At 52.6% G+C, this 27,524-nt stretch overlaps 13 protein-coding genes across 13 annotated transcripts; 8 read left to right on the top strand and 5 right to left on the bottom strand.

Annotated features, from left to right (window-relative positions):
• Window positions 1–313: 313 nt before the first annotated feature.
• J4E87_008100 (uncharacterized protein) lies at window positions 314–3,379 on the top strand (the record flags this gene model as incomplete). The annotated part of the gene is made up of 6 exons (XM_049379692.1): window positions 314–320; window positions 403–485; window positions 536–1,022; window positions 1,069–1,098; window positions 1,151–2,211; window positions 2,453–3,379. 6 exons carry the CDS (start codon window positions 314–316, stop codon window positions 3,377–3,379), a joined length of 2,595 nt encoding a protein of 864 aa, XP_049230579.1.
• A 1,820-nt stretch (window positions 3,380–5,199) lies between these two features.
• On the top strand, window positions 5,200–6,689 carry J4E87_008099 (uncharacterized protein; the record flags this gene model as incomplete). Its single annotated transcript, XM_049379691.1, has 4 exons — window positions 5,200–5,491; window positions 5,537–5,719; window positions 5,776–6,078; window positions 6,172–6,689. The coding sequence occupies 4 exons, from the start codon at window positions 5,200–5,202 to the stop codon at window positions 6,687–6,689; spliced, it is 1,296 nt and encodes a 431-aa protein (XP_049230578.1).
• Window positions 6,690–7,091: 402 nt separating this feature from the next.
• On the bottom strand, window positions 7,092–8,075 carry J4E87_008098 (uncharacterized protein; the record flags this gene model as incomplete). Its single annotated transcript, XM_049379690.1, has 1 exon — window positions 7,092–8,075. The coding sequence occupies one exon, from the start codon at window positions 8,073–8,075 to the stop codon at window positions 7,092–7,094; it is 984 nt and encodes a 327-aa protein (XP_049230577.1).
• Window positions 8,076–8,510: 435 nt separating this feature from the next.
• Window positions 8,511–9,755, top strand: J4E87_008097 (uncharacterized protein; the record flags this gene model as incomplete). Its single annotated transcript, XM_049379689.1, has 1 exon — window positions 8,511–9,755. The coding sequence occupies one exon, from the start codon at window positions 8,511–8,513 to the stop codon at window positions 9,753–9,755; it is 1,245 nt and encodes a 414-aa protein (XP_049230576.1).
• Window positions 9,756–10,150: 395 nt separating this feature from the next.
• Window positions 10,151–11,269, top strand: J4E87_008096 (uncharacterized protein; the record flags this gene model as incomplete). The annotated part of the gene is made up of 4 exons (XM_049379688.1): window positions 10,151–10,203; window positions 10,253–10,607; window positions 10,664–10,987; window positions 11,039–11,269. The coding sequence occupies 4 exons, from the start codon at window positions 10,151–10,153 to the stop codon at window positions 11,267–11,269; spliced, it is 963 nt and encodes a 320-aa protein (XP_049230575.1).
• A 325-nt stretch (window positions 11,270–11,594) lies between these two features.
• J4E87_008095 (uncharacterized protein) lies at window positions 11,595–12,482 on the top strand (the record flags this gene model as incomplete). The annotated part of the gene is made up of 4 exons (XM_049379687.1): window positions 11,595–11,599; window positions 11,646–12,029; window positions 12,130–12,346; window positions 12,396–12,482. The coding sequence occupies 4 exons, from the start codon at window positions 11,595–11,597 to the stop codon at window positions 12,480–12,482; spliced, it is 693 nt and encodes a 230-aa protein (XP_049230574.1).
• A 656-nt stretch (window positions 12,483–13,138) lies between these two features.
• Window positions 13,139–13,720, bottom strand: VMA7 (H(+)-transporting V1 sector ATPase subunit F; the record flags this gene model as incomplete). The annotated part of the gene is made up of 4 exons (XM_049379686.1): window positions 13,139–13,279; window positions 13,375–13,512; window positions 13,570–13,605; window positions 13,661–13,720. The coding sequence occupies 4 exons, from the start codon at window positions 13,718–13,720 to the stop codon at window positions 13,139–13,141; spliced, it is 375 nt and encodes a 124-aa protein (XP_049230573.1).
• Window positions 13,721–13,986: 266 nt separating this feature from the next.
• Window positions 13,987–15,447, top strand: J4E87_008093 (uncharacterized protein; the record flags this gene model as incomplete). Its single annotated transcript, XM_049379685.1, has 1 exon — window positions 13,987–15,447. The coding sequence occupies one exon, from the start codon at window positions 13,987–13,989 to the stop codon at window positions 15,445–15,447; it is 1,461 nt and encodes a 486-aa protein (XP_049230572.1).
• A 2,404-nt stretch (window positions 15,448–17,851) lies between these two features.
• J4E87_008092 (uncharacterized protein) lies at window positions 17,852–18,643 on the bottom strand (the record flags this gene model as incomplete). Its single annotated transcript, XM_049379684.1, has 1 exon — window positions 17,852–18,643. The coding sequence occupies one exon, from the start codon at window positions 18,641–18,643 to the stop codon at window positions 17,852–17,854; it is 792 nt and encodes a 263-aa protein (XP_049230571.1).
• A 1,703-nt stretch (window positions 18,644–20,346) lies between these two features.
• Window positions 20,347–20,915, top strand: J4E87_008091 (uncharacterized protein; the record flags this gene model as incomplete). The annotated part of the gene is made up of 3 exons (XM_049379683.1): window positions 20,347–20,731; window positions 20,780–20,830; window positions 20,878–20,915. The coding sequence occupies 3 exons, from the start codon at window positions 20,347–20,349 to the stop codon at window positions 20,913–20,915; spliced, it is 474 nt and encodes a 157-aa protein (XP_049230570.1).
• Window positions 20,916–21,362: 447 nt separating this feature from the next.
• On the bottom strand, window positions 21,363–22,463 carry J4E87_008090 (uncharacterized protein; the record flags this gene model as incomplete). Its single annotated transcript, XM_049379682.1, has 3 exons — window positions 21,363–22,093; window positions 22,144–22,376; window positions 22,441–22,463. 3 exons carry the CDS (start codon window positions 22,461–22,463, stop codon window positions 21,363–21,365), a joined length of 987 nt encoding a protein of 328 aa, XP_049230569.1.
• Window positions 22,464–22,967: 504 nt separating this feature from the next.
• On the bottom strand, window positions 22,968–24,849 carry J4E87_008089 (uncharacterized protein; the record flags this gene model as incomplete). Its single annotated transcript, XM_049379681.1, has 3 exons — window positions 22,968–24,509; window positions 24,563–24,698; window positions 24,749–24,849. The coding sequence occupies 3 exons, from the start codon at window positions 24,847–24,849 to the stop codon at window positions 22,968–22,970; spliced, it is 1,779 nt and encodes a 592-aa protein (XP_049230568.1).
• Window positions 24,850–25,344: 495 nt separating this feature from the next.
• On the top strand, window positions 25,345–26,810 carry J4E87_008088 (uncharacterized protein; the record flags this gene model as incomplete). Its single annotated transcript, XM_049379680.1, has 2 exons — window positions 25,345–26,546; window positions 26,597–26,810. The coding sequence occupies 2 exons, from the start codon at window positions 25,345–25,347 to the stop codon at window positions 26,808–26,810; spliced, it is 1,416 nt and encodes a 471-aa protein (XP_049230567.1).
• Window positions 26,811–27,524: the final 714 nt, after the last annotated feature.

The following is a 27,524-nucleotide window of genomic DNA, read 5'->3' as shown; positions in this document are numbered from 1 at the left end:
GATGGAAAAGCATGACCAGAAGCATTGTGGATTATCTCCAGCCGTATGCATACACATCGGCCCCGATAGGCAGGTGTCTCTAGTTGCAGGAGCACAAACACATCATTGGCTTGTCGCATCCCTGATGCCGTCTCGGCGCATACGCAACTCTTGGACCGTTACAGCGGTATCTACCTGTGCACAACATACTTCTGTATCGCAATGTACAAATATCCCCAAAGCCCGACGTTCTCGCGCATATCCTACATTTGTTTCCGCGATTTAGCTTCGAAGACAACGGCCTCACTATGAGGGTCACCTTCGCATTGGTACCATGCCTGGTTTCCTTCGCAGCATGTGCATGCGTGCCCGACTTCGCCGACAAGATACTGTCTGACCCGCTGACACTACAACACCCGGCAGTAATTGCAGCATTTGAACAAGTACAGCGCAACCTCTCGGCTTTATACATCAACACCACTCGCGATGGACTCAGCTTCGCTGTTGTACGTATAGGTCCAATCTCATCAGAAAGCTCCCCACTCACGATCACAAGGTTCATGCTTCAAGCCCGGAACCTGCATATGTGTTCAACAACGGAACATTGAAGTTCAACGAGACTTATGTGGGCCCAACCGACGCAAATCTGGTGACGAGCGACTCGATCTTCCGCCTGATGTCTTGTTCGAAAAATGTCGCGATGGCCTCTGCTCTGGTCATCGAAAACCAGCTCAGACAAAACTCCTCATCATCTTCATCACTTCTGACTATCGACACACCCGTCCGCCAACTGCTTCCTTCTTTTGGTCTGCCGGAGAGAGACTGGAATGATGGCGGCAGCGAGATCACATTGCGTATGCTTGCCAGCCACACAGCGGGTATACCGAGGGAAAGCTACAGTACTGGCTTCAACATGATTCTCAGCACCGGAAAAGCTGATTCGCCGACCATTGGAGCTGCATGGGCGGGTGAAACTGCCCAAGATGTAATTGATGGGATAGCGATGAAGAATCTGATGTTTGCGCCAGGGCAGAGAGCAGCTTGTAAGCGACTTCGCCCTGCTAACGAGATGCGTACTGACACGACTAGATTCGAATGCAGGCTTGGGTATTCTAGGTGGTGAGTGAATATAGCATGCGACTAACGAGAACATGGACTAACGGACCGCTAGCTGCTGTAGCGACATACTACAACAACATCACTTCCTCGTCTCTCAGCTGGTCTGACCTGACATCACAGGAACTTCTTCAGCGATTGAACATGACCCATAGCTTCTTTGGCACTGTGCCGCAGGATCTTATCCCAGACATAACCGTACCGGGCGGTGACAGTTGGGTCGATTTGATCGTAGGCGAAGGCTACGATCCAGCAGCCGGCATGTGGAGCTCTGCAAACGATCTCGCCCGGTATATGCATGGCCTATGGCTCACACCCGAGCCTACACTCATAACGCCCTTCCAGCGTCGTCAGGTCATGAAGCCAAGCGTCATACTTGCAGACGGCAAACAGCAGAGCGGCCCAGGCTGGGAGATTGAGATCTTGAACTTACCGACGAGTGAGAATGCTAGTCTGGCGGAAGACAGTATGAAGACATATAGCATCTTTGGCAAGTCCGGCGATGGAGGAGGCTGGCACAGCTGGATCGACGCCATACCAAATCTCGGTTATGGCATAATTGTGCTCGTGCAAGGATCTGGTCTGGCCGACTACGCAGGTATCTCAACGAGTACTGTCAGAGAAACAGTACATGCTATTCTTGCGCCTGCTTTCGCAGAAGCATTGAGCACAAGAACGAAGGAGCGATTTGCAGGGTTCTACAGCGCTGGTGAAGACACTGGACTCATTGCTGATGAAGTCGCCACCACGCTCTCAAACTCCTCCACTTACGCCAACTTGGAGATCAAAGACCAGATCTTGTATATCCGCTCGCTCATCGTGAACGGTTCATCCGCGCTCGAAGCAATAGATCGCCTGTCCTGGACCGCGGATGCCCAGCCACACTACTTCTCTACACCAGAAGGGGTTGTCTTGGAGCCGGCGGAGGGCGTAGGCGAGACAGATGAATTTGGACCTGGAGCGCAGGTTTGGAGAATGATCTTTCCAGGATTGGCATCGTGCGATTGGTTCGACTTCGACGGCTATCATGACAGCAATGGATGGCCTGTGAGCAAGGTTGTCCTCATTGAGAATGAGGAAGGGGTCGAGCTGCACTACCCACCATTCGACATTACTGTGAGTCGAATGAAGATACACAAATAAGACTTCTCATCAAGATTCTGTATAGGTGTCTTACCGTGAGTCGGTGCTATTGACACAAGGCTCCGCTCCTGTATTAGTCAGCCGTCCTCGGCATTGCGCATCTTGTCACGCGCGGAGTTCCCCTATCAACACATGACTCTCCCTCCGGGTCGACAACCTCTGCTACCCAAGCACAACACCAACCATCTCTTAACGTAGACAATCTCATCACCAGCTCGAATGCGACATCAAAACTACACGCCTGGCTACCGACTGCATCATTTCAGCTGCCCGGGGTGATTCTCGGGTAAACATGCACGCTGCTCCTGCACAAGCTCGCGCTATCATCGATGCCTTCCACAACAAGGTAGCCGAAACCGAAAGGCAACAGCGTGAGCTGCAGACCCAAGAGAGTGATCAGCACTTCCACGACATGTACAGTCCATGCAACCCATCATCGACGTTCCATGACCTACAGTGTGGCCACAGGATCCAAACCGAGTATACCGCAAGCTGTGGTGTGACCTGTGCGCGACCGATGCAAGGCCAGCCGTTCGTCTGCCCGGCTTGCCTGATCGATGTAGTACGTGCGGAAGTAGCTCTCGACAGTCTCACTCTTGGCTCCAGTGATGACGCCGCAATGGACAGCACCGGGCCAATCGAGGAGGACAGGATACAACATTTCGCCAACAAGTACGTCGCAGCAATGCTGAAGAAGGGCTATCGCGCATGTAAGGCAGTGCTCAAGATTGCTGAACCTCGCATGCAGTTCTTCGATCAATTCATGCGACAGGACGGGTTTGGCGGCGTGGAGGATGAGCCTGCAGACGGAATGACTACGAAGCCACGAAAGCGTCCTGGTGCGGGTGGTGGCCGTAGACAGCCTGCCAAGCTGCATGCAATACATCGAAAGAAGCCTGGGAAGTGGGATTATCGTGATCCGACTGGAAGCGAACCAGTTTTGGCAAAAGCTGCGCGCGAAGATCCAGGCGATTACAATAACGAGGATATGGAAGGCGGTAAGGGGATGACAGACGATGCTGTGGAGGTGGCGCATTCGGGACAATCCGCTGATGCATGTGTCGATCTTGTTCCGCAGTCAGAAGCAGCCGAGGCTGTACTAAAGGCCATGGAAGCATTTGCTAGGCTTTCCACGTGGTGAGTGAGCACGGCAGATCTTCTAGTACCTAGAGATGTAGCGTTAAGAGATCTTCAATTGTATTTCGAATAGTCCCTGAGCTCGGATAAAAGGTCACCTGTCTCGGAGTAGACGTTGCCGGTTGATAACGAAGACCGTCGCTCAAAGCCCGATCTCGATAGAGGAATTCGACAGAGGCATACCCGATAACGGAGGCCGAAGTCTGCCTGGAATGTGCAAAACTTTGCTTGAGATGTGAACCAAACAGGGGTCAAAGGGATGCGGGGAGGAGGTGTTTGATTGGAGAGTGTACCTAGGTAAGGTAGCTTTCTTGCTGAGGTCTGTGCGCTGCTGATGATGTCAGCGTTCTTCGATAGATTCCTCAGACTCAATCGCCAGCACCTACCATGTTCATTCATCATCAGCACGAACGTTCATCCATATTCCCGAGCCTTGCAGCGGTTATTGACACTTTACAAACTTCTATCGCCGACTTTGCGCGTATAACGTCTCGTCACGAACGCCTCACTCGCGTGGCTGCCGATCGCGAAATTGAGTTTTGACATGGTAAGTCCCGCAGCGAGCGCAACCCTATTCGAAGACTGCCAAAATTCCCGGTTAGCAACTGCAAAACGACAAGCATCCGTTGGTCTTGGTAGGGCCTTTTACGCGTCTAGCGGTGCTCAAATGATTATTGAGACGTCCGTTAGCCTTAGCCTAGGTCCACCTCTTACTCGCGACGGGAGTCGTTCGTAGGGCGACTGCATATGTTCGACACCTCAATGCTAATCTGGAACTGCGGTTGCAAATCTTCGGTAGTTGTGACAAGCTCACCTAAAGCAGTCGCACACTATGGCGTCTTGTCGTTGAAGCTTTCCATGATTGCGCACCGCTCCATGATCGCCATGGATCTTGCCTCGAGGTTGGGTTCAGAAGTAGCTTTCCTTGACATGCATCACCATGATGATGTAAGGCAGGTATGCGCATGATTGTACATGGATTCTTGGACATCGACGTCTCAACACATTTGAATTCTTCTCGTTTTCGACGAAAACTCCTGACCCAGGGTCATTGATCACAACCCACCACCAGCCGTTTTCCTGTGGGGACGTCGCAGATCTGCAGGCACACGGGTAGAATTGATGATTCTAGCTCGACTACTAGTAAGTGGTATCGGCAATCCTACCCCAAGTGTCGCTTCGCACCTGGGCAAGCTCAAGCTCCATACGCTCGCGTGGATCATTTACCGCTACAGCGGGACGCGCGATCTTCAAACACCTGCAGAAGCAACGCCAACAAACGTCCTGTTACACATGCCACGTGTGCGATCAAACCTCCATGCCTCATGGTGATCAAAGATCAGCGTCCCACGATGCAAGGCGTTTACAGGGTCAGTATAGCCTTTAGCTGCGTTCACTGTTACGCGCCCCCGGGTTTCTACACAACGCCACGCTTACCAGGGCAATGCGCAAAACTACAGCGAATTGTTCATGTCGCGCAGCTGACGGCACATGACTCCGCCTTGTACCCGCGATGTTCACCGCAACTTCCTTGGAAGCTCTCACGGAAAGAGCCTAATAATGGATGCAGTCGGCGAAATAGTCCATATACGCCATGCAAGACTAGGGGACCCGTACTGTGGCGTAGATCACTCCACAGTGTTTGAGGTGCGGGAAGATATGGACCCCGCTAACTACTAGCGGAGTCATTGGTCTTGGACCCCCGACTCTTGTGTGTATAGATCTGGCTCATATCCCGGGCGTCGTTTCTGTTTGCGATGGTCAGTTCGTGTCACATTCACCCCGACAGCTAGGCCTGCTGCTACTACGCCGGTATTTCCTAATATGGACGGAAACACTCTGGGATCCTATGGCGGCAGCCTCGTCGCTCGTGCAGGCGGTTTACATCCTCCACCAGAAGTCCTTCTCAGCTGGCCAAAACCGAATTATGTCGACCCGGAGGAACGAGGTTGGGGACCCCCAATACTGCTCATGGTCGTCTTGGGCATCACCTTCCTGGTATACTGTGCGCGGATGTGGGCAAGGCTGGTCATATCGAAGAACTTTGGGCTGGATGACATACTTGTCAGCATGGCAATGCTGCCGCTATTCGGTCTGACCATATCAAGCGTACTTGGTATGTATCGCTTCCTTTCGAAGTGGTCTTTGCTAACAAACGCAGGTATTCGTATCTATGGCTTCCAATGGCACGTCTGGGACCAGACCGAAGAAACGCTAGTAACGACAAGAGAGATCGCTTTTGCAATCGAACTTAACTACATGTTAACCTCCACGCTGATCAAAGTCTCGATCCTTTGCTTCTACCGCCGGATCGGTGATCGTCTGACGAATCAGTTTATCTACTGTAAGTATTTCGCCAAAGCCAGCCTGGTCCACGCAGAAGCTGACGTTGCTCCACAGGGGTCTACGGCACCATCGCCTTCTGCATCATCTACGGAATTGCCTTCACTATTGCCATTGTCTTCACATGTACACCGGTTATAGGATTCTTCCGCCTCTTCGACATATCCTGGAGACTGCAGAATGAACTGACGTGTCGCAACGAGGGGGCCCTTATTGTTGCATGCGCGGTGATTTCACTGTTCCAGGATTTCATCATCTGCCTGCTACCAGTACTTTTGATTTGGAACCTCCAGATCAGCAAACGCCAAAAGATCGGCCTGTGTGCCATTTTTGGCGTGGGCCTGATAACATGCATCTGCGGTATGATGCGAACGTTCTATGCCGCAAAGCTATACTACTGTATGGATCTATCTTCTTGAATCGTCATCTAGCAAAACTAATTCTCTGGTCTAGTCACCTACGACATCACCTGGGCAGCGTATTCTGGATGGATCTGGACGACACTCGAAGCTCAGCTCGCCGTAATGTGCGCGTCAGCGCCCTCGCTCAAAGTCTTCCTCGGTCGCTACTTCAGCATGTACACCTCGCGCGCCGGCTATTCTCAAACCGGAATCCCCGGTCAAGCGTCCGGGCCGTCGTCAAATGCGCTATCGCAAGGCTTCACCGGGAAAGCATCACAGCACTCGACACAGCGATCACAGTGCACTGCTGGATCGATTCGCGGCGATGTTCCGTTGGAAGGCATCCATATAACCAACAAGTTGGATGTCAAGGTTGAAGAGCGCGATTATTACGAGCAGGGCAGTCTTCACAGTACTAAGGAGCTCACTGCGCTACCCGTGTCATCGCAGCCTGGTTGGCGGGATGGCTGCAAGACAGTTTGCGCAGTGCTCCGACCGAGCAGCAGAGGCACATCAGCAACTCGTGGTCGGACTCGCGACGGCGACGTCGAAGCCGGCCGCGCCTACTAAGTGGACTTTTGCCGTTCGTCTTTCTCTGTAACTCGCATCATCGTTTCGTCGACGTTTTTGGTTTCTCTAGACCCATATACCTTTCCCTTTGTTCTTATTCCAACGGCTCAAGACATTCCTTGAGCACGCTACGACATTACAGCCGCTTCTAATTTGAGAAGCGCCCACATTCAGGGCACGGTGGCTATGCCTCGTTGCTCACTTCCGTCATGAGGTACTCATGACATATACCCCCTTATCTTCCCTTGTTGTTACTGGCTACATATTGGATACTGGTAGAAGCACGAAGAGTACGGATCGAATTACATTAGAGCCTCCTAATATTAGACCCTCTTTATTCACTCATCTAGACGCATCTCTTGACGCATTAATCGTGATAGATTAATCTCTCAATCATTCCATCTACTGAAGTAATGACTTTGCAGCAGCCTCAACTTCCTCCTTGTTTCCACAGATCAAACCACCCCTCTCGTCCGTGTCCTCAATCGCTGTCTCGAGCACCCTCTTCCCGGTCGCAGAGTCCAGCGCCGCACCTCCAGCACACTCCAAGATCAGCGCGATAGGCGCTAGTTCATAAAGCCGCCTAAGCTTGGCTTTGCTCTGCTCCGTAACCGGAGAAATATAAACACCATGACCCTTGACCAGCGCATGGACAACATCCGGCACGAGGCCGCCGCTGTATCGCAGCGTGTACTTTTGCATGATGAAACGGTTTATCAGGTTCAGGTACCTCTGGTCTTCTGCTGCGGCGCGCATATTCGCCGGAGCGAAATACCGCGTCTTGATTTCAGAGGCTTGCGTCAACTGCACATCTGGGCGAATGACTTGCATGGTGCCGTCGTCTGCATATCCGACCTCGAAACATGAACCCTTGGTACCAGGTAGACGGAGAGCGACAATGGCGGTAGTACGCGGGCCTAGTACACCCAGTATCGAAGCGATTTGCTTTGTGTCCGGCGATTGATGCAGCGCTGAGGCTCCTTCCCAGACTCCGATTATCGTGCCTACACTCCAGTTTGGTGCGATGATAGAGGAGCCATCTAGCGGGTCGAAGGCGAGTGTGTAGACTTCTTTGCCTTGGTCTTCGCTGCTGTTGGATTTCGATGATTTCTCAACAGGGTCTTCTTCGCTGGACGCTGTTACAATGGCTGGGCATGAATCGATGGTTTTGCGGATCGCTTCTTCTGCCAGTACGTCCACGTTCAGTTGGTCGTCGCCGAAGGCATTGGCGGTTCCGACTTGGGTTACGGATGGGGAGGTGCGCAGATGTCCGGCTATTGTGTGGATGGAGCTGAGGAGTTTTGGGAGGACGGCATCGCGCAGTTGAGGGTGCGAAGAGGTGATGAGGGAGTTTAGGTGGGTTGGTACGTCCACGGGTTGCGACATTTTGTGAGGGTTATGTTTTATAGAGTTTGATTGAGAAAGTATGACTATTACGATGTAGAGTCTACATAAGAAGAAGAAATTCTGCGCCTGCTAGTGTTCATCAGAGTGTGACGTCGTGGTGTGGAGTTTTGGAAGCTTCGTCCCTCTAGCAGCTCCACAAGCATCCACTGAGATCATCATCGCTTCTCGGCCCTGTCCGCGTCTCCCCCAACACCGCGACGCGTCACGCGTCGATAGCTACTTTGATGTTGGAGATGCTTTCTTTTGCTCGTTCGAGGTGGGGTTACGAGCGGGGTAGCTCGGGAAGCTTCCAAGGTTAGCTGTCATCGCGGCCAGCTTCGGAAGCTCAAAAGCCATCTCTTCTCTTCATTCTCTCATGTCTTGTTCATTCCATTTTTCATAAGCGCTCGTTTCTTTCCCCCAATTCCATCAACAATGCCCCAAACACTCAAGATCGCATCCGCGCAATCCCGCACGCTTTCCACAACCGCCGAGACCCTCGCCGCTCTCGAAGCGACAACGAAGCGCGCCGCATCCCAAGGCATCGATGTCCTCCTATTTCCCGAAGCATACCTGGGTGGATATCCTCGTACTTGCGCTTTTGGCGCTGCGGTTGGCGGTCGCGCACCCGAAGGTCGCGAGCAGTTCCTGCACTATTTCCACGATGCTGTCGATATGGGCGACACACCGAGCGGCGCTGGGCAAGATTGGCTAGACCGGAAGCTCGAGTTACCGAGAGGGAAGGACTATAGGGGTGATGGGACACGAGAGGAGCTAGAGAGGATAGCAAGAGAGACGGGGGTCTTTGTTGTTACGGGGATTGTGGAGAAGTCGGGTGGCACACTATACTGTGGGGTGGTGTTCGTCGATCCAAAGATGGGTGTGTTGGGAAAGAGGAGGAAAGTCATGCCCACGGGCAGCGAAAGGCTGATTTGGGGCATGGGAAGTGCGAGTACACTGAGGGCAGTGACAACGGAGATCAAGGGTGTCAAGCTGTGTATGGGGTCGGCGATTTGCTGGGAAAACTACATGCCATTGCTGAGGCAAAGCTTGTACAGCCAGAACGTCAATCTGTGGTTTGCGCCAACAGCAGATGCGCGTGATGCCTGGTCGTCGCTGATGCGCACGGTAGGCTGCGAAGGCCGATGCTTCGTGGTAAGTGCAAACCAGTGCGTCAAGAAGAAACACCTCCCGGAATGGATCACCGGCAAAGCACAATCCCAGAGCAATGGGAGCAGAAGCGGTGTCGGCAGGAGCCTCTCGCAACAGAGTAATGGAGTCGCTGGCAGACGACGAAGTACCATCACGAAGACGCCGGAGGGTCACGAAATTTGCATACCAATACCAGAAGGACAGGCCACTGAGGGCGATTCATCGGCGATTGACTCTTCATCCACTGCAGAAGATGCGCTTAGCCCAAAGCAGCAACCCTTCTCGCAGCCCCAGTCAACAGACGGTGAGGAATATGTTTCGCGTGGCGGCTCTATGATAGTATCACCCTTGGGCGAGGTGCTTGCTGGACCAGTATGGGAGCAAGAAGATGAGTTATTAGTCGCAGACGTCGATTTTGACGACTGTGAGCGCGGGAGACTCGATTTTGACTCTGGAGGAAGTTATTCGCGAATGGACAGCTTCAAGCTCAGCGTCGAGGGCCTTGATCTGAATCCACCGCCGATGTAAACTATGTAAGCTTCATTAATAGCTCACTCATAAGGCTGAATCCTCCAAGCACTTTTCTAGCATCACTATGGGCGACAGAAGATGGGTAATTGATGCGACGTCTGTGACACAGTTGGCTTGTGAAAACCGTATTTGGTTCAGTCTTTTATTCAAGACTTGTGACAATACAGATACGTAGGCGCCCATGTTAATCTGACTGCTTCTTGTGGACTAGGTCATGATTGGTAGAACCGGTGGGCCTGAGGCTGCGAGCTACCCCTCATGCTTGGTTGACAGCCAAACGTTCCCAGCTCTCCACTCCCCTACGAGAGACACGCTAGATATTCACAATATATCACGAGCCTCTCAAGCTACCTTCGCATACTATTGCTTTCCTTCTCGTCAACCTCCAGGCAATGACAACGCGCAAGAACCTCATCATCGACACCGACTTGCACAGCGATGTTGAGTACGCATAGCCCCGTTCTCATATCACAAGAAGCTTACTAGTGTACTAGTGATGCGGGCGCATTGCTCCTAGGCGCAACTCTCCCAAATGTCAACCTCCTTGGTGTCAACGTCAACCACCCCTGTTCGTACTCTGCTCTCGCAGCGTCTGCTATTGTCGCACATTATGGACAACCAAAGACACCTATTGGTATCCGTCGCCCAATGAACGACGTGAGATTCTTTGACGCCTGGGATTACAAGCGCGGCGAGTACACGAGTAAAGTGGCCTACCACTGGTCCGGAGGCACTCTACCATGGGGAAAGGCAAACGAAGCCTGGGATCCAGTTGTCTTGTACAGAAAGCTGCTCTCGGAATCAGAAGACGGAAGCGTGACGATCGCTTCCATCGGCTTCCTCGATAATGTGCGTTTTCAGAATGTGGCTCTTGTCTATTGACCGCTGGTCGCTAATGGCTGCAGCTGTCTGGACTGCTCGACTCCAAGCCCGATGAGTACTCTCAGCTTGACGGTCGCGAGCTTGCCAGGACTAAAGTGGCAGAGCTCGTCGTCATGGGTGGCAAGTATCCGAAAGGTCGTAGCTGGAACTTCTGGGGCTCCAAGCCTGCCCTTGCCGCTCATGTGTTAGAGACATGGAATGGCCCAATAACGTTTGTAGGCACCACTGTCGGTAGAGAGGTATTAATAGGCGGACCGCTCATGGCGAGTGATCTGGAGGACGATCCAGTCCGAATGGCTTACATCTACTATGGTTTCGGGAAGCCGCTACCGAGTTGGGATCCACTTGTAAGTGTCCATATGTGGATCGCTCATGAGGCATGATCTGACCGCGTTTAGACTGTTCTATATGCTGCGAATGGTCTTGGGGACATGTTCGATGTTGCAGAGGACCGTGGCTACAACAAGATCAACCCTGAAGATGGTATGAACGAATGGATAAATGACGGAGTCTCGCATGGACGGCGGACCCTGAAACTGAAGGTCAGCAATGAAACTGCTGCGGCTGAGCTGGATCGTCTGTTTTTGGATGCTGCTCGAAGATACTCTAAGCACGCAGGCACCGCCTAGAGTGTCCCTAGAGTGTCGGAATGCCATCATGAATCCGCATCGATCTCAGATATGTACAATCACCAGACGTACCTCCATCATGAGCGACTAGCAAGTGGGTATATTGGAGTCGGGTTTCGGATCTCCGAACTTGCTCAACGCGATCCCTGGTCGCTCGTTGATCATTTAGAAGTTGCTCAAAAGTCCGTTGCTATTGCCTGCCATTGATATATCTCCACAAAACTACCTAGGTAAATGCACGACGGCACAACGTGCAGTACATGTGTACATGTCAAGCCCAGATGGTGCTAGCGGAAGACCCACGCGTGCTGCGTGACCAACAGCGATGACGTTGGCTGCAGGGTCCATGCTTCGCCCCAGCCCCAGCCTCAGCAAGATCCAACCGCGGCCGCTATCTAGACGCCAGCCTCGACCACTACCAGAGCTCTCCATTCTCCACAGCAACCCCAACCATCCTTCCCCAACCTCGAATCCACCTCGAAGTTGTTCCCGTCGTGTTTATCGCGCGACAACAACATCACCAGCTCGTCTCTTGTACCGCAGCTGTCTTCACCGCCGCCATGCAGCTCACCACCCTCTTCCTCGCCGCGCTGAGCGCTGTCTCTGTCACCGCATCGCCCTCATGGATGGGTGGCGACCAGGTCACGATTAAGGAGGAGTACAAGGTCCCAGGCGACAATCCTCTTTACTTCTGCGGCGACCCAGCCGACGACCTGCTGAAGATTGAGAAGGTTGATCTGAGCCCCAACCCACCCAAGCCGTATGTGTACCTTGTTGGACTATTGTGAAGCTGCGCAATCGCACGCGTGAAAGCTTCGCGAATCTCGAGAACGTAAAGTCAGAAGCTAACTTGTACACAGTGGCGAGAAGCTCAGCATCAAGGCCACAGGCGACTTCAAGGAGGAGGTCGGTGAGGGTTTCAAGATGCACCTGCAAGTCAAGTACGGCCTCATCACACTCATCAACCAGAACGCGGATGGTTGCGAAACGATAAAGAAGGGAGACCTCGAGTGCCCGCTCAAGAAGGGCGAGATGAGCTTGACCAAGGACGTTGATCTGCCCAGGGAGATTCCTCCGGTACGTTTTCAGCTGCAACGAGATAAGAAGAATACTAACAGCACAACAGGGCACATACACCGTCCTCGCCGATGTCTTCACCGCAGAGGGCGACAAGATTACTTGCCTCACCGCCAAGATCGCTTTCCACCGGTAAATTACCTCACTTCGTAACGACTCTACAACACGCGATGAGCAACGAGGATGTCTGATATTCAACCATGCAGGGGAAACGCGGAGGAAAGTAATGTAGGCAGTGGCAGCAAGATCAAGATGGGACAGCCTAGGGTGCAGATGAGTGGACCTTTGGCTGGTCTGGTACAGGAGCGTTTAAGGCGGAGGAATGAACTGTAAGCCATCTTTGGCGGATTTCTCTTTGATTTGACTCGCGATATCAGCATGTCTCGACTGTAAGCTTTGGTTTCAATGCTTCCCAACCATGTCTTCCAGCATGATTCACATGTCAAGTTCAAGCTCACATTGGCATTACGAGGTACCTGCAGTAGACTATTGCATCGGCAAACAGATGACTAGTCTATTGCCGGTACCTCGCAATGACAGTGCAAGTTCAAGTTTGATATGGCATGTGGATTGAGAATGTAATGACGGATTAATGTAGATATGAAGCACACGGATACTCTTCAGGGCTTCCTTCTCCGACTTTCATGCATATTGGTGGATATCATGTTTATTGACGTTGTAGCTTGTATGCACATATGACTGCTGACGGCATATGCCTGGTACCCATCCACGAGTAGTGCATGCGACATATGCCGGGGCTGCCATGTTCCGCCAGTCTGCTAGGTCCGACATCTACTCTCCGAATAATCTCCTCACCCTCTTCAGCACACTGTCCTTTTCGGGGTCGTACGGATGGTCTTTCGATGGGATCTCGAGGAGGGAGGGGAAGGCAGCGGTGTATGTCTCGACTCGGTGTCGTATCTTCTCGGCGATCTATGGGTGGTCAGACATGTCTCAGTTTCCAAGTCCGTAGAGACTCGGGCATCCTTCTGGATCCCAACGCCACATCGGGAGCGCATAAGACGTACGTGCTGGTTGATGAGCAGAATCGCGATATCCTTGCGCTCGGTGGTGAAGCGGTCGAATGCAGCTTCGATGGTCGCGGTCTCGGTCTTTGCGTCTACAACGAGGAAGTTCTTTTGGCTGTCCGGCGGCTGGGTAACATGCTACGATACCCGTCAGTCTCTTGTCTACGTCGCGTATCGTAGTCGAGGATAGCTTACGCCTACGCCTGCAAGCAGCATGCCCGTGCAAGTGTCCTGCGACCGGTTAGCGCCTTTGATCCGCCAAATGGGGAAGCCGCGAGATGCACACCTCATCGCCTATCACGGCGAGGAACTGCCTGTCCTTGTACTGTGCCGCGGGTGCTGCCATAGTGAGAGTGTAGAGAGGCAGCTGTCGTGAGGTCGGAGCTTGGCTGCACTGAAGCTGGAGCTCCCGCGCGCCGTCGTCATGGGCGGGACCAGGGCCTAGTCCGCGTTAGGCCAACTGTTTGTACTGTCGCTTCTTTCACCCTTCGCGCTTTCTTCATTGTCGCCGCACCACCATGACTTGAGCCCTGCTGCTACCCAACTTCTTCTCTCCTCTCTTCTACAAACTGGGAATCGCCCTAGCACTTATAATCGTAATACCACCGCGCCATGCCTCCCCTCGTGCGCCGCGCACCGCTCTCGGAACGCATCAAAGCCTACTTCGACCTCTCCGACTGGCTCATCTGGATCTCGGAAGAACTCAATAGTTCTGACTGGGAGGACTTCGCATCCGCATATGCGCTTTACATCGGCTTCGGCGCAAACCTACTCTTCGTACTCGCACAAGCCAATAGCGGCGCATCCACGGCTTCGGACGACGATGGCGTCTTCAACGAGGTGCAGGGTCCAGGATGGATAAAGTGGATCATGGGCTTGCTGGTCTTGGTCCTGGGTGCAGCCAGCTTTGCCAACGCGTTTATGGTCTGGGGTAAGAGGAGGTATTACCGCCTCTTCGAGCAGAGTGTGGATGTTGCGCCACAGACGCCCAGCGCGAAGCGCGTCCGAGTCGACTCATCGCCTGCCGCAGCGAGTCCGATGCAGTTCGTGAGGGGCTTGGTACAGAACAACGCGGCGAGCAGAGCGCATCCTGTCGAGGGCAGGGACGTCTGGGAAGTTGCCGTTTGGGACCCAAACCCGCTATGCCTGGAGCTGTTCTGCTTGTTCAGCCCGCTACATGTGGTGCTCTACTACTTCAACCTCCCAGTTGCTCCCTTGGATCCTAGACCGAGCGTCAGGGTGACCACGACGATCTTCATCGGAGCCGCGCTCTCGCTTCATCTTTGGTGGCTTAGGAGCTCCTTTATGCAGCAGGCCAAGGACAACTCTCTCATCAGTCGCCAGGTGCTTCACGAGTACGATAGCAAATTCGTCCACCCTTCACTACAGAAGCCATGCCGCGACGTCGGAATCCAGACCATCTCGACAAACCGAACCCGAGACTCGAGCGTCGGCGTCAAGGGCAGTAGCCACGGTCTTGCGAGCTCAATCGTCACGTACACACCAACTACTATCGTGAACCGCAAAACCTTCCGCACGAACCCGAACGTCAGCTACGCCTCACAGTACGACCCTGACAACATGGAATCACCATCTGTCACACGCTCCTCGAGACGCAGATCTTCAATTCACCAAGATCGTGGCACCTCACAATACACAACCACCTCAACAGCTACAGACGCCGACTTTTCCTCTCCGATTCGACCCTCGCAAGCGCCCAATCCCTTTCGTCAAGCACCCACCATCCCCCGAACCAACACCAAGCCTACCGACGGCGGATACCTGGGTGTCAACACTCATGCCGCGTCTCCTCTACGGAAGTCGGCAAGTGCAAATTTCTCAAGAGATGGCGAGAGGAGCGCGAGCCGTGGCAGGGATAGCCTCGGTGGCGCTTTCGAGCGCAGGGCTAGTCCAAGCAAGCGGGACGTCAGCCCTCTGAAGAGGATCAGTCTTGGCAATTTGGGCGCTGCGCGGGAGAGCGGTGAGAAGACACTGGGTCAGTCGGCGAGCTTGGGTAGAAGCAACCCGTATGGAAGCCTTGGTGTCGGACGAAGGGAGAGCGGAAGGTACTAAAGGAGTACGACTCAGTGGGAATGCATGTGAGACGCGAAGGTCAGAATGAAGAAGTGCGTGTACGATGGTGAGATGTGAGTTCGTTCAGTTCATGTATATTCTACTATCTACAATACCCGAGAGGAGCGACCATCAAGGCGCTCCTCCATTACAGAATCTCATTAATCACATAAAGCGATGTGTACTTTGTTTTGAACACTCATCGATCAACATGAGACTATCTCCATATGTTTTTGAAAGTATTCACGCATGTGTGCATGTCACGTTTCGGCTTGGCCAGTGCATCTATATAAACCTCTATCCACCCTTTACACATTCTCCCTTCATCACTCCACAGCTTCCATGTGTTTCCAAAAAATAATGTCACATCGTTCCATGTCTGTCTTCCGGTTCCCCCAAAATTGAAAAAGCGCCAAATGATGGCGTGCGCGTCTTGGTCACATCTTTTACTCAAAAATGGATCATGCTTGGGGCCATGTGCTCCTATGAGAGTAGACCACCAAAAATACAGAAACATGATAGAATGTTGCGTCCTGTCGACATGGTCTCTTAACACCCATCCCCGAGATGACGCTCGAAATATTCAAACTCCTCCCGAGGCTGGAGTGTCTCTTCCTCATTAACGAACCCCAAAAGATCATATCCAAATCTTCTTCTTTCGCTGCTATGATTTCTTTCTGTCTTTCCAAAAACATCGAAGGCTTCCACCTATGTGCTCCCCGGTCGGCTGCTGTGTCCATCTACGATTATCAAAAAGCTAAAGACAAGATATGGATGGGAGGCCGTCGCCGATAAAACTACTGCCAGTACTTAAATGTTCTCCGCTGTCAACTGGACTTCTTGTCAATTAAACTTCTGCTTTGCTTAAAAGGATAAATACTCCAGCTCTATGCGCTGAGGTCCCCTTTCCTCGTCAGAACATTTTCTACTGCTGTGGACCAAAAGAAGACCAATATCAAGACATGGCGTGTGCTTTCTCCAAAGTTGACAGGTGGCTTCTTTATGGAGCGCGTTTCCAAAAATTTAATTACTGCAAAATATCAAGAATCACAGAGAATCAATGTAATGTGTTGCGACCTTATTATTGAGCAAGAACAACAGCTTCCGTACAGTGTGTTGCCGTTGACTTCAAAACCCTTAGCAATCACTTCATGTGCAACAAGCACCCCGGTCTTGCAACGGTTATACCGTTGAGCTAGAAGCTCGTCTTGGGACCGGGACATATAAAAGCCTGTCTTGTGCTCTCTCCAGGTCTTCTTCTTCATCAACACCTGTTCCAATTTCACCAAAAGCTAGAGGTCAACCCATGATGTCTGCTGAGTACTCCAAACAGCCATCTCGATAATTTATGGAGATCTTTCCCTTTTTCCAAAAAACTTGAGTTCCATGTCATGTCCAGAGGAAGCACCCACTCTGATTCAGGCGCTGCAAAGAACTCTTCATGCGCTGGAATCCTAGATCAAAAACTTGACCACGACCCAAACATGTCTTTCCCGGGCTGTAAGCCAAAAACACCCGCGTACTTGGCTCCGTGGTTAGATGTCCAGAGGTCTCACATCATCGTGACAGCCAGTGTTCTACATCGAAAAGGCACACGCCGTCGCACATGGTGTGTTCATACCGAAGTATTCATAAAAACATGGTTGCTTCTTCTGCGGTACGTGTACCCGATGAATCTTGCTTCCAGAAAATTTACTTCAAATCATGATGGTGTCGAGCTATGTTTTGTTCTCCCGCCGCCTGATCGAAAGACTTTCTCAAACATGTCATGGCTGTGAGATCGCGATTACAGACAATTAATTCCACACCGCCGGCTTTTCTCATTCTCTCCCTCTATATTATGACACACGTGTCAAAACATGTCTAAAGATAGACCGAAAAAGCAATGTGCGACAGCGAAGCTTGTTGCTGTTCTCAGCCCTACAAGCATCATCCCGTTCAACGGGCACTTCTTTTGTTCTTCCCACACCGTTTTGTCCAAAAGCCTCGAGGGGATCCGGCACCTGGCAGAACAGCGTTGGGGCGGTACGTCATGGAGTAGTGTTGGGAAATTACACGCGTCCTCGCATGCGTTGGTCTCGTATAGATTGTATTTCCGGGTCCCAGGAAAAAGGATACATGGTGTTGACAAAATCTTGATCGGTGGTATCGGCTGATGCGAAAATGATGTCACAGGCATGTTACAGTGAGTTCGAGCGTAATATTTGAAGTTATTGAATGCATTTCGTAGCTAATGGATATATACAAAAAAGGCGTATCAAAACATGGTTTTGCAGGAGGCTTCATGAAACCTCTGACCACTTGGTATATCATCGTCGTTCACAATCATCGGACTCTTCGCTGAAGAGCCATATCCATCCATCATCATGATTCGGTCGCGAGCACAAATCCGTTCAGCAAGCGCTTAAACAGAGTTGATGAAGGAGAGGAGAGCAGAGGTGCGAGCGTAGACACCGGGGAAGCCCTCCTGAGCGCAGCCGTTGCCGAAGGAGACGAGACCAATGAGGGTCTTGGAGGAGTCGACGATGGGGCCGCCAGAGTCACCCTGGCAAGAGTCCTTTCCACCCTGAGGGAAACCAGCGCAGATCATGTTGGTGGTGATGGCAGATGTTCCGTAGGAGGAGCGGCAGCTGGCGCGGGAAACGATGGGGACGGTGACCTTCTGGAGAGCAGCAGGGCTGCTTCCACCCTCAGTGAGAGCACCCCAGCCGGCGACGACGGCGTTGGATCCAGCAGCGGGGTCGGAGCCAGCAGCAGGAAGGCGAGCATAGCCGATGGAGCCGCTGGCAGCGACGGAAGTAGAGAGCTTCCAGATGGCGACGTCCCAATCCTGACCCGAGCTGCGGTAGTTGGGGTGGACGGTGACGGATGAGACGCCAACCAATGTACCGCCGGATGCCTTTTGGAGGCTACCAGCGCGGATCTTGAGGGTGCTGACAGAGCCGATGACTGAGCTCACGGAGCAGTGAGCAGCAGTGACAACGGTGGTGGCGTCCAACAGAGAACCACCGCAGAGATGCTGTCCATTCTTCTGAAGGCTGACAATGAAGGGGAAGTCGCCAGAGGCAGCAGCGGTTCCACCGACAATGTCGTCAACGGGAGCATCCTCGGGGAACTCGTACTCGGGGTCTTGAGGAGTAGGAGCCGCAAGGACGAGCGCAGGGAGCGCGATGGCGATGATGGATTGGAAACGCATGATGATTGTTTCGAGTGAATGAGGCTACACGAGGTAGGACTGTGAAGTGATTGAAGTGAAGAGACAAGCGACTGACTGAGCTGGCTGATGATGAAAAGAAAGGGAAGTGACTCTATACTTATACACAGACCATCATCCCCTGATCATCAAACACGCAATCCAGTGCAGTGTCTCCATCGTGTTGTCCGGAGTCGCCAAGCGTGATCGACTAGGTGTGCACTTTGTCCTTCCGAATTGGGGGTCCGCTTCGGCTTGGCGAAGTCTTAACGAGAGTCCGCCCATCGTACCTTTGGCGCGCCGGTGCGTGCTAGGTGACCCTGTCCATGTAGGTACGTTATCTGTGTGTAGTATAAGCTTTCCGGCTGTTTACCTCACAACGAATGTGAAGGACGAAGCTGATCTAGCGGTTGCTCCCGTATACCAGGATCAAGGCGAGTTTTGCCTCACAGCTGCAGTCTGCAGGTCCGCTTCTCCAGATCGTTGCTTTTTCGCCCCTGTCTCATTCTAGCTTAGGGCTGCGATCTCAGCCATCTCTTGTGCTTGAAACATGTCGGAAATAAGACTGCTTCCTCTCACGGCCTCAGGCAACCGCAACATAGCCGTCAAACATGGTTGTTTCTACTCGGGGTATGTCGCAACAAGGCCGTTACAGCGACGCTGTTCCCTAGACAGCAGGAGGTTGTGACGCCGTTCCATATCCTAGCTATAGTAAAGCCGAAGTACCATCGTATTTCCTTTGCCATAGTCTTGGTCCTCGTAGAGTCCATCGAATCGACGCGATCTTATCGCGGCGTATAGCGCCGTCATGCGTTGTCTCCTGAAGAGGCAAGAGATTTTGCCACATGTGGTGTGCATACCGACACAAGCGCCGACCAGGTTCCTGTAACATCTCGTGGTAGGCGAACCACGATGCAGGCTGTGTATATTGCCCTACATGATCGGCATCGTACGTGATTTGTGCCATTTTGTCGGGGGACGAATAGTGTGTTGATGTTAGGTTAGGCGTGACTAGTACGCCAGTGGGGAAAAGGCAGGAGGATTGACCTGCCACAACGGATAGGTCCGCATGGGCTGCTAGCAAAACACTCGCGCACTTGGCCCCGGCATGCACATTGCGACGTCGGAGATGGCGAGCATTCAGGATGTCGCATTATGGCGTTCGTTGGTTGACACACGGCTCTGGGCCAGGAAAGGCAGGAGATGGAGGAGCTATTGGTAGGGCGGAGCTTTAATGTCTTGGCGACGCGCGCGTGAGCCGGCAGACTGCCGGAGGTAGTATCGATCTACACAACGGCGCTGAAACCTGCACATAGTATGGCTGGTATGGAGATCTCCAGTGCTTGCCGGTGGTTCACCGTATGTGAAGTGGTCGAGAAACAAAGGCGGTCGAAACGTTGTGTTCAGCGCCCGGCCGCGTCCGCGTCCAGCCTCGGTACCATAGTCAACAACACTCTGCTTCGATAAGGCCACTGTATACGTAAATTGCTTTCGTCAACATGTCGCTTGATGCGCCGAGCATGAATGCCAGATAACGCCATGCAGACATACTAGCGCAGTGCCTTCAGCCTCATCCGAAGTCTGCGTCATATGCAAGGTACTTCGACTGTTGCCTTGCCTGCACACCATGCGTGGCGCAGCTGCTACTAATACTCCTGACACCATCTCAACTCTCTGCATTGCAATACCCACCATATCCAGAACGAATGCCAGCTGATTCGAAAGGTCGTCGCAACCTCTTGTGGGCATTTGGATTATTCTCTTTGATCCTAATATCATTCCACATCTTCTCGTCAAAAGAAATGGATAGCCTCCCCGCCCCTTTCACCATCGAAATCGATGGCAGCCCCATCGCCAAGGTCGACGGCAACGCCGAAGACAAGACGCATGCGAAAACAGGCACGGACGCAGCCGTCTTTGAACTCAAGGGCAGCCGCCTGCAGTGCGACGGTCACATTCTTGGACGAGCCATGGTAGAAGACCGTAGCTTCCTTCCAAAGCAAGTGTGGTGGTTCAAGGCAGACACCGATGTGCCCGTGCATAAAGTTACTGCAAGCCAGGATGGTGATTCGTACCAACTGAAGTTTTCCAGTACGTGTATTGTGGTGATGTGATCATGCTCATACTAAATACATGCAGACGCGCCTCTGATGGTAGACGATGGAGGGGTCTTTGCGGATCTTCTCGGGGGTGAGTATCCTCCACTTTGGCATCGAAACGACTTCTAACATTCCCAGATAACCCTTCTAAAGTGGTCTTGAAGATGCAGTCGTAGTTATGGAGTGGTTGAATGCGGAAGTATACATGCTGTTTAAAGTTCATGGCATGTGCTGGAGTTTCGGTATGACGTCACGCGCCATGACATGTCACCAGCTGAGCAGCTGCACGACCGGCATTCCTGCAAATCAGCCGTATCTTTTCATGGAACACGATGTATGCATCTAGACTATCTTTCATAATTTAATATATTCTTTCATGCTCTCCTCGCCTTCTCAGTGGTAGACCTTTGGCTGTTAAAGTAGAGTGGAGTAATCCCGACTAGTAGGTCTATGACGGAAAGGCCTAGCGGCCATACGTGAAACCATGTCTCAGAACAAAAGGAGACATGGCCGCCGTACCACGTAAAGATCGATAAGTGTACCCTACACTTCCTCCACACGCCGTAACAGAAGTATTCCAGGGTTTTGGGCACCTCTGTTGCTCATCGCGCGCAACTGGCCCTTCATGAGTAATCCACGGCAAAAGTAACACCCCAACTTGGATCGAGTCCCAGAAATCCCTTGTGCTCTTCCACGAGGTGGGACTGGCTAATTAGACCTGATCCCATCCAGCCAAGCGCGTCTTTCTCTTTAAGAACGATACGCATGGGCAAGTTGGAGGGTCCGACCGTATAACGGCTAACTTGCAGCTTGATCTGTGTAATGCGGTGTTGCTTGATGTACCTGACCCAGGTTGCGTGGCTGGTGTTCAAGAGAGCCGTGAACGAGTCAATGGTGAGCTTTTCAACATATTGGGAAGCATCGGGCGTTATGATGTAATCGGGGAACCGGTGCCTGAACTTGAGAAGTGGGAGGACATCAACGTGTTTCAAACAGTCCATTCTGACCCAGAGACGCAGGGTGCCGGTCGTTTTGGAATAGCTCTTGATGCGTTTCCGAACGTCTTCGTTTAATCGAGAACCTCCGCGTAATACCGGAAAGAACGCTTTGAAGTATCCTTCTAGTGCGAAGAGCGGGAACCGATGAGTAGACAGCCACAAAGGGCGGAACTCAGTACGAATCAGTGAGCAAACTTGTGTCAAGCTGATGTAAGGAAGCGGTCTCGCTTGGGTGATTGGGGCTGCTTTCTCCTCAACTGCTTTTCTGCGTTTGGATTTCTTTGGCTTTTCATGGGTCATAGGGAAGCAGCGGAAGCTCCATTCGATCGCCATTCCGTAGATTCGGTTGCGTAGTTCTAGGTTTAGTCAGTAAAGTTTAGGTTTCAGGTGTACAGCAATGACTGACCTCCTGGCAGGTCGAGGAACCTAAACACCTGATCTGGATCTATCACCCATGGCACATTTGTCACCTTGTCTGCTTCGGGAATGATCGTGGCTTCTGTGGCAGCTGCCTGGGCCTTTCGCCGTTTTTTTGGGGGCTCGGAGTTGCTATTGCCAATGGATCGCTTCGTGCCAGCGCTCTTGCCTGCGCCTTTGCTATCGACCGCCTGCACTGTCTTCGCGTTCCATCTACGGGCCCTATATCACGTATATTAGCTACTATAACAGATCATAGTCGATCGCAACATTTAGCAGTACTTACTTGGCCGGTACAGGTGGCGTCATTGGTGGTTGGGAGTTGATGAAAGGTCGGTGGATGCAGGAGAGATGTTGCAAGAGTGAGGTCCGATGTTGCGGGGTGCGTGGGCGTGATACAGGTTGAGCTTGGACCCTGCCTCAAGGAGCGGTGGATACGCGGTCACCGTCGCGGGCACTCCCGCGGCTGATGCCTGATTGCATTGAGATCGGTGTGAGCAATTCCGATTTGCCTGTCTTTGGGGGTACCCTGGCATTGGTTCGCTGAAGCGGTCGTGTAACGATGCTGACACATGCAACTTGGTGATGCAGTACACTTCCAGGTATTTGCACTTGAGTCTTCGAAATGGTTCTCAATCAATAAATCACCGACATCAGCGCGGAATGGCTGAGACTTTTCAGCTCACGAGCATGATACAAGAGGAGTCTTCGAGACTATACGAGGCGTCTTATTGGATTCACTGTCACACCAGTGTCAGCTAGGGGATTTGATGTTTCTTTCCATGAGATACGAACGACTGCCCTTCTGAATGATCAGACACCAGCAGTAACTTCTGGCATATTGACCAGCCAGTTCTCCCAAAATCTAAACCCGTCGATACCCTGCTCACGACACAGTGCGCCGGCTTCTTCAGCCATCTCCAACTCTTCCGTCGCGACTCCAACGCTCCAGCCGAATCGCTCTGCTGTTTCTTGAGCAGTGACACCCCTGCCAAATGCTTGCCAGTCCCAGGTGACTTCCATGCTTGGTGGTGCTTGATGTAGCGTCTTGAGCCATGCCAGCAGACTCGCAATGGTCTTCTCATCGGTGCGATCGCGTCCTTGTACGACGAGCAACCCGCTCTTGAACTGACGGAGGCGCACGGGAAGTTTCAATGTATCCCACATTCGAGCTGCCTTCTCAAAGTCGGCCGGGCTTACGAGCTCAACACCACCTCTTGCGCGGTTGAAGACAGCCCATAAATCTACCAAGGTCATGATACCGCCCTCTTTCCTGAGTATACCTCGAGTGTCGTCTGTGAGCCATTCTGCCAAGTTTCTTGACAGCTCCGATACGTATAGCGACTCAGAGCCAGACCCCGTACCGAGCATGTCTTTTGTTGTCACTAGGCCGAGTGCGGAAGCGGACTGAGATGCTAAAGCGTTGGCTTCCGAGCTGCCGTTAGTCCCCAGATTGGCCTGTGATGCAAACTGTTCTGCCAGTGCTATGATCTCTTTCGCGGAAGTCATAAGCGCATCGAGGTCTTCGAAAGCGCTCCCAATCATAGCCTCATTGTTCTGTCTCTGCTCGAGGCCTCTTCGCTCCAGCCCCGCAATGCCGACCACGCGAGGTCGTTCAACTTCCGTTGATGAAGCGTCAGAGTTGGCTGTGTAGCTGTCGTTAAAATTACCGGAAGACGGCCGTGGCTTGGGAATCGGTGGGGCGCTTTGAAGCAGCCACTTGCGCTGGACTAATGCGTTCTTCAGGCGCTCGAAAAATATCGGTCCTCCACCGGCGCGGAAGGATATCTTGATGCATTCGACAGACTCGGACTGCAAGGGTGAAGACAAAGTCGGACCTGGAGATTGCGGTCTAGTAGGTTCTTGAAGCATGTCCAACCTCTTATCTATGGCTGTTGTCAAGGATGCACCACATATCTCGCAGTTGAGCAGAGAAGGATGATTCTGGTAGGTACATCTCAGGCATGAAGACGTTCCTCCTGCGCTTGCGGGAGCAGGAACGCTACCCTTTGTATCTTTGGGAGGTGGCCCAGGCGCTGGTCTGTTTGAGATGGCTGCTATGGCTGCCTTGACTACATGCACGGTCGGCGGCTTAATTCCACATGCTAGACAAGGCGGTATGGGTGTACGTGATGCGAGCGCGGGGTCGAAGTTGGACGGGACCGGGTTCGAGAAAGAGCAGATAGGGCACACCCAGGTCGCGCTCGCTGGGGGCGGTGGTGCCGGACTACTGTGTCGCGGAGGAGTTAACGACGATGTGGCCTGAGGATGCGAGGGAACGGACGCGCCACGCGTCAACTGCTTCAGGGGCTTTGGATACAATGTGATCTTGGGCGACGACTTGAGGAAGCCGGCCTGTATGTCGTTAGTGTCGGGTGCCTCTACTTTGCACGCAGAGGGATGCACACATAGAATTCTGGTTTCTCGACGTCCTTGAGAAAGATAGCGACGGAGTTCTTGCGTGGCTCGCTATGATCGACATAGCAGACGCGATGCGACGTCAAGTATGACTGGCCATTCTGGTACTGCGGGATCTTGAATTTCCTATGTGCCTGGTCAGCAGCGTATAAGAGCCCTGGGGAACATGCGCGTACCCCTCATAGAGTCCTACGGCGTCTTGGACGAAAAGCAGCGTCTCCTCCGGCAGGAGCGACGGGCGCAGTGCGGTTGTGAGGTCGAGTTGATGCAGGAACATTCAGACCATTCGCAAGTTGGAAAATGCGAGGTACGTCCATCGCATTGGGTCGAGTCGACGATGACCCGATCCCGCCTGCATTCACCAGGCCCGGGCCCAGCAGTCGTCATTGGCCAGGGGCTAGCTTGCTTGCGGCTAGCCCCACGCTAGTCGTCGCCAAGCAAAGCGCGACCACTGCGACGCAAATCAGTCGAGCGGGCCGTCGCTTCACTCTCACCTCCACAACAATAGACCCATCCCCGCGCCATCTCTCCCACATCTCTTTTTCTCGCCTTTACCTACTCACACAACAGTCAACCTGGTTTTCACTTCTTTTGATTTGCTTGCCTGCTTATGTCGTTGCCCTCTGCCACTGTAGCCTGGTCCCGGCCAATGCAGTCACCCGCGTACAACGCAGTCAACCCACGCACCACACTCCAACCTGCGCCCGCGCCTGTTAGTCTCCTCACTTATACGAGAGTCCCCATCCACGCTCACACACGCCAGCAGCCAGTCATGGCCCCGGAAGCTCCGAAAAAGAAGGTCGAGTGGCCTCCCGCCGTCCGCGAATACGTTAGGCGTGCTTTCGATCCGCAAAACGCCATCCCAGGCATCTCCCAAGCAGACATGCAGGCGCGATTAAAGACAACTATCGGTTGGTTCGCCGAGCGCAACTCGCACGACACTGTTCATTGGCCTACATTCCCTCTTCCCCAAGAGCTTCTCATGGAGGAACGAAGGGCGGCGGCTCTTGGAATGCCTGCTACTGCTGTTCCCAACGGCATACACCCTGCATACATGAATGGCTCAGCCGCACACACTAACACATCTCCAACGCAATCAAAGAAACGCAATGCCCACGAAGCTGAGGATGCACAAGTCGAGCAAACCCAAGCCAATGTTCCACCGTGGCGCAAAACTAACCTAGCATCTCGTATGACCTTTGCCGACGGACACAACGAAAAGCGCCAGAAGAAGAACGCCCTCTCGGATGCCGCAAGTAAGTTTGACCAGGCTGAGCTTGACAAGCGACGACAGCGCTTCCAGCTCGGCAACAATGGCACCAAGACGACGCCCCCATGGGGCTCATCGCGTAAGGATGAAGACGAAATGCCCACTGGACCTGTTGTTGGAACGAACGAAAATCTCGAGAAAAGCTACTTCCGCCTTACGGCCCCGCCCAAAGCTGAAACCGTCCGACCGCTCCATGTGCTCAAGAAGACCTTGGCCATGCTTGTGGAGAAGTGGAAGGCGGAAAAGAACTACAACTACATCTGTAATCAATTCAAGTCACTCCGCCAGGATCTTACTGTTCAGCACATCAAGAACGCCTTTACTGTCAAGGTGTATGAGATCCACGCCCGGATATCATTAGAAAAGGGGGATTTGGGTGAGTATAATCAGTGCCAGACGCAGCTGAAGGCACTGTATGCGCAGAACTTGGGAGGCAACCCGGCTGAGTTCAAGGCGTACCGCATTCTCTACTTCGTATATACGTGCAACAAGACCGACATGAACGACATGTTGGCAGAATTAACCCTCGCAGACAAGTCCCACCCATGGATCAAGCATGCTCTGGACGTTCGGTCTTCGCTTGCCCTTGGCAATTATCATAAGTTTTTCAGACTGTACCTCGAAGCAGAGAACATGGGCGCTTATCTCATGGACATGTTCGTCGAGCGTGAGCGCCTCAATGCTCTAGCTAATATGTCCAGAGGGTATGTACACGGATTCCAAATCGTGCAGGTCTTTTGCTAACAAGCTGTAGATATGTAAATGTCACACTCCGCTTCCTCACTGACGAACTTGGTTTCGACAACGATGAGATATGCCGTGAATTCCTCGAAACCCACGGTGCACAGAACGTCATTGAAGACAAAGGCGATGGTCAATATCGTGTCAGGATCCGAGAAGCCGCATCTCAATTCGAAAGCCTGCGTGCCGCCGCATTCAGCAAAGTAGACATCAAGGGCCAAATATGAATCGACACCGGAGCCAGCACAAACTTCTTTTCATCTTCTACAGTATCATTATCCCGATTCCGAGTTATTCATTTGCACTAATTCACCACGATACCCTGCGCCACATGGCACGTCAAGCGTGTCTCGAACTGCGACCTTCCGGTATCGATTGTTTCTTTCCCGATGTCAGTAGTCGGAACATGGGGTTTCCGCCTCATGCATTGGATGCGCGGAATCTTCTAGTGTGCTTCTCATACATGCAACGTCTCAGATGTTGTTCATCACCTACCAAATTGGATCTTGGTAAACTTACGGTACGTCATGGGCGTGCATGAAGGAAGTGGGTTGGAAAACAAAATGGGGTAGAGTGGACTTGGTCTAGATGGCTATGTAGGATGTGAGCCCACTGGCTCGGTTGTGGTGGTCCCTGTGTTACAGAGAGTTCGGCTCGGGTGCGTCCGAGTGCACGTGGGGTTGGGAAGACGGACATTACGACGGCATGCTCCACGGATGTACGAAGATCGAACGACAATGTGGTCATATCGTGGGCCATCAGGTGACGACTGCTGGGTTTTGGAGTATGCATTGTCTGGGCTGTGGCGGGGTCTGCTCCTTTTGGAAGATTGGCTAGAGGCGCTCTGAGCGAGCCAATGAGATGGCGGAAGAGGGTTCCGAGGCTGTGATTGGGTAGGGTGCAATTGTTCAGCGGCAGTTGGCGCTAGTCACACCCGCTGG

The sequence above is a fragment of the Alternaria ethzedia genome (assembly GCF_023757985.1).
Source record: "Alternaria ethzedia strain BMP 0044 chromosome Unknown scaffold_24, whole genome shotgun sequence".
Taxonomy (NCBI): domain Eukaryota; kingdom Fungi; phylum Ascomycota; class Dothideomycetes; order Pleosporales; family Pleosporaceae; genus Alternaria; species Alternaria ethzedia.
This window is presented reverse-complemented; position numbering and strand designations above follow the sequence as displayed.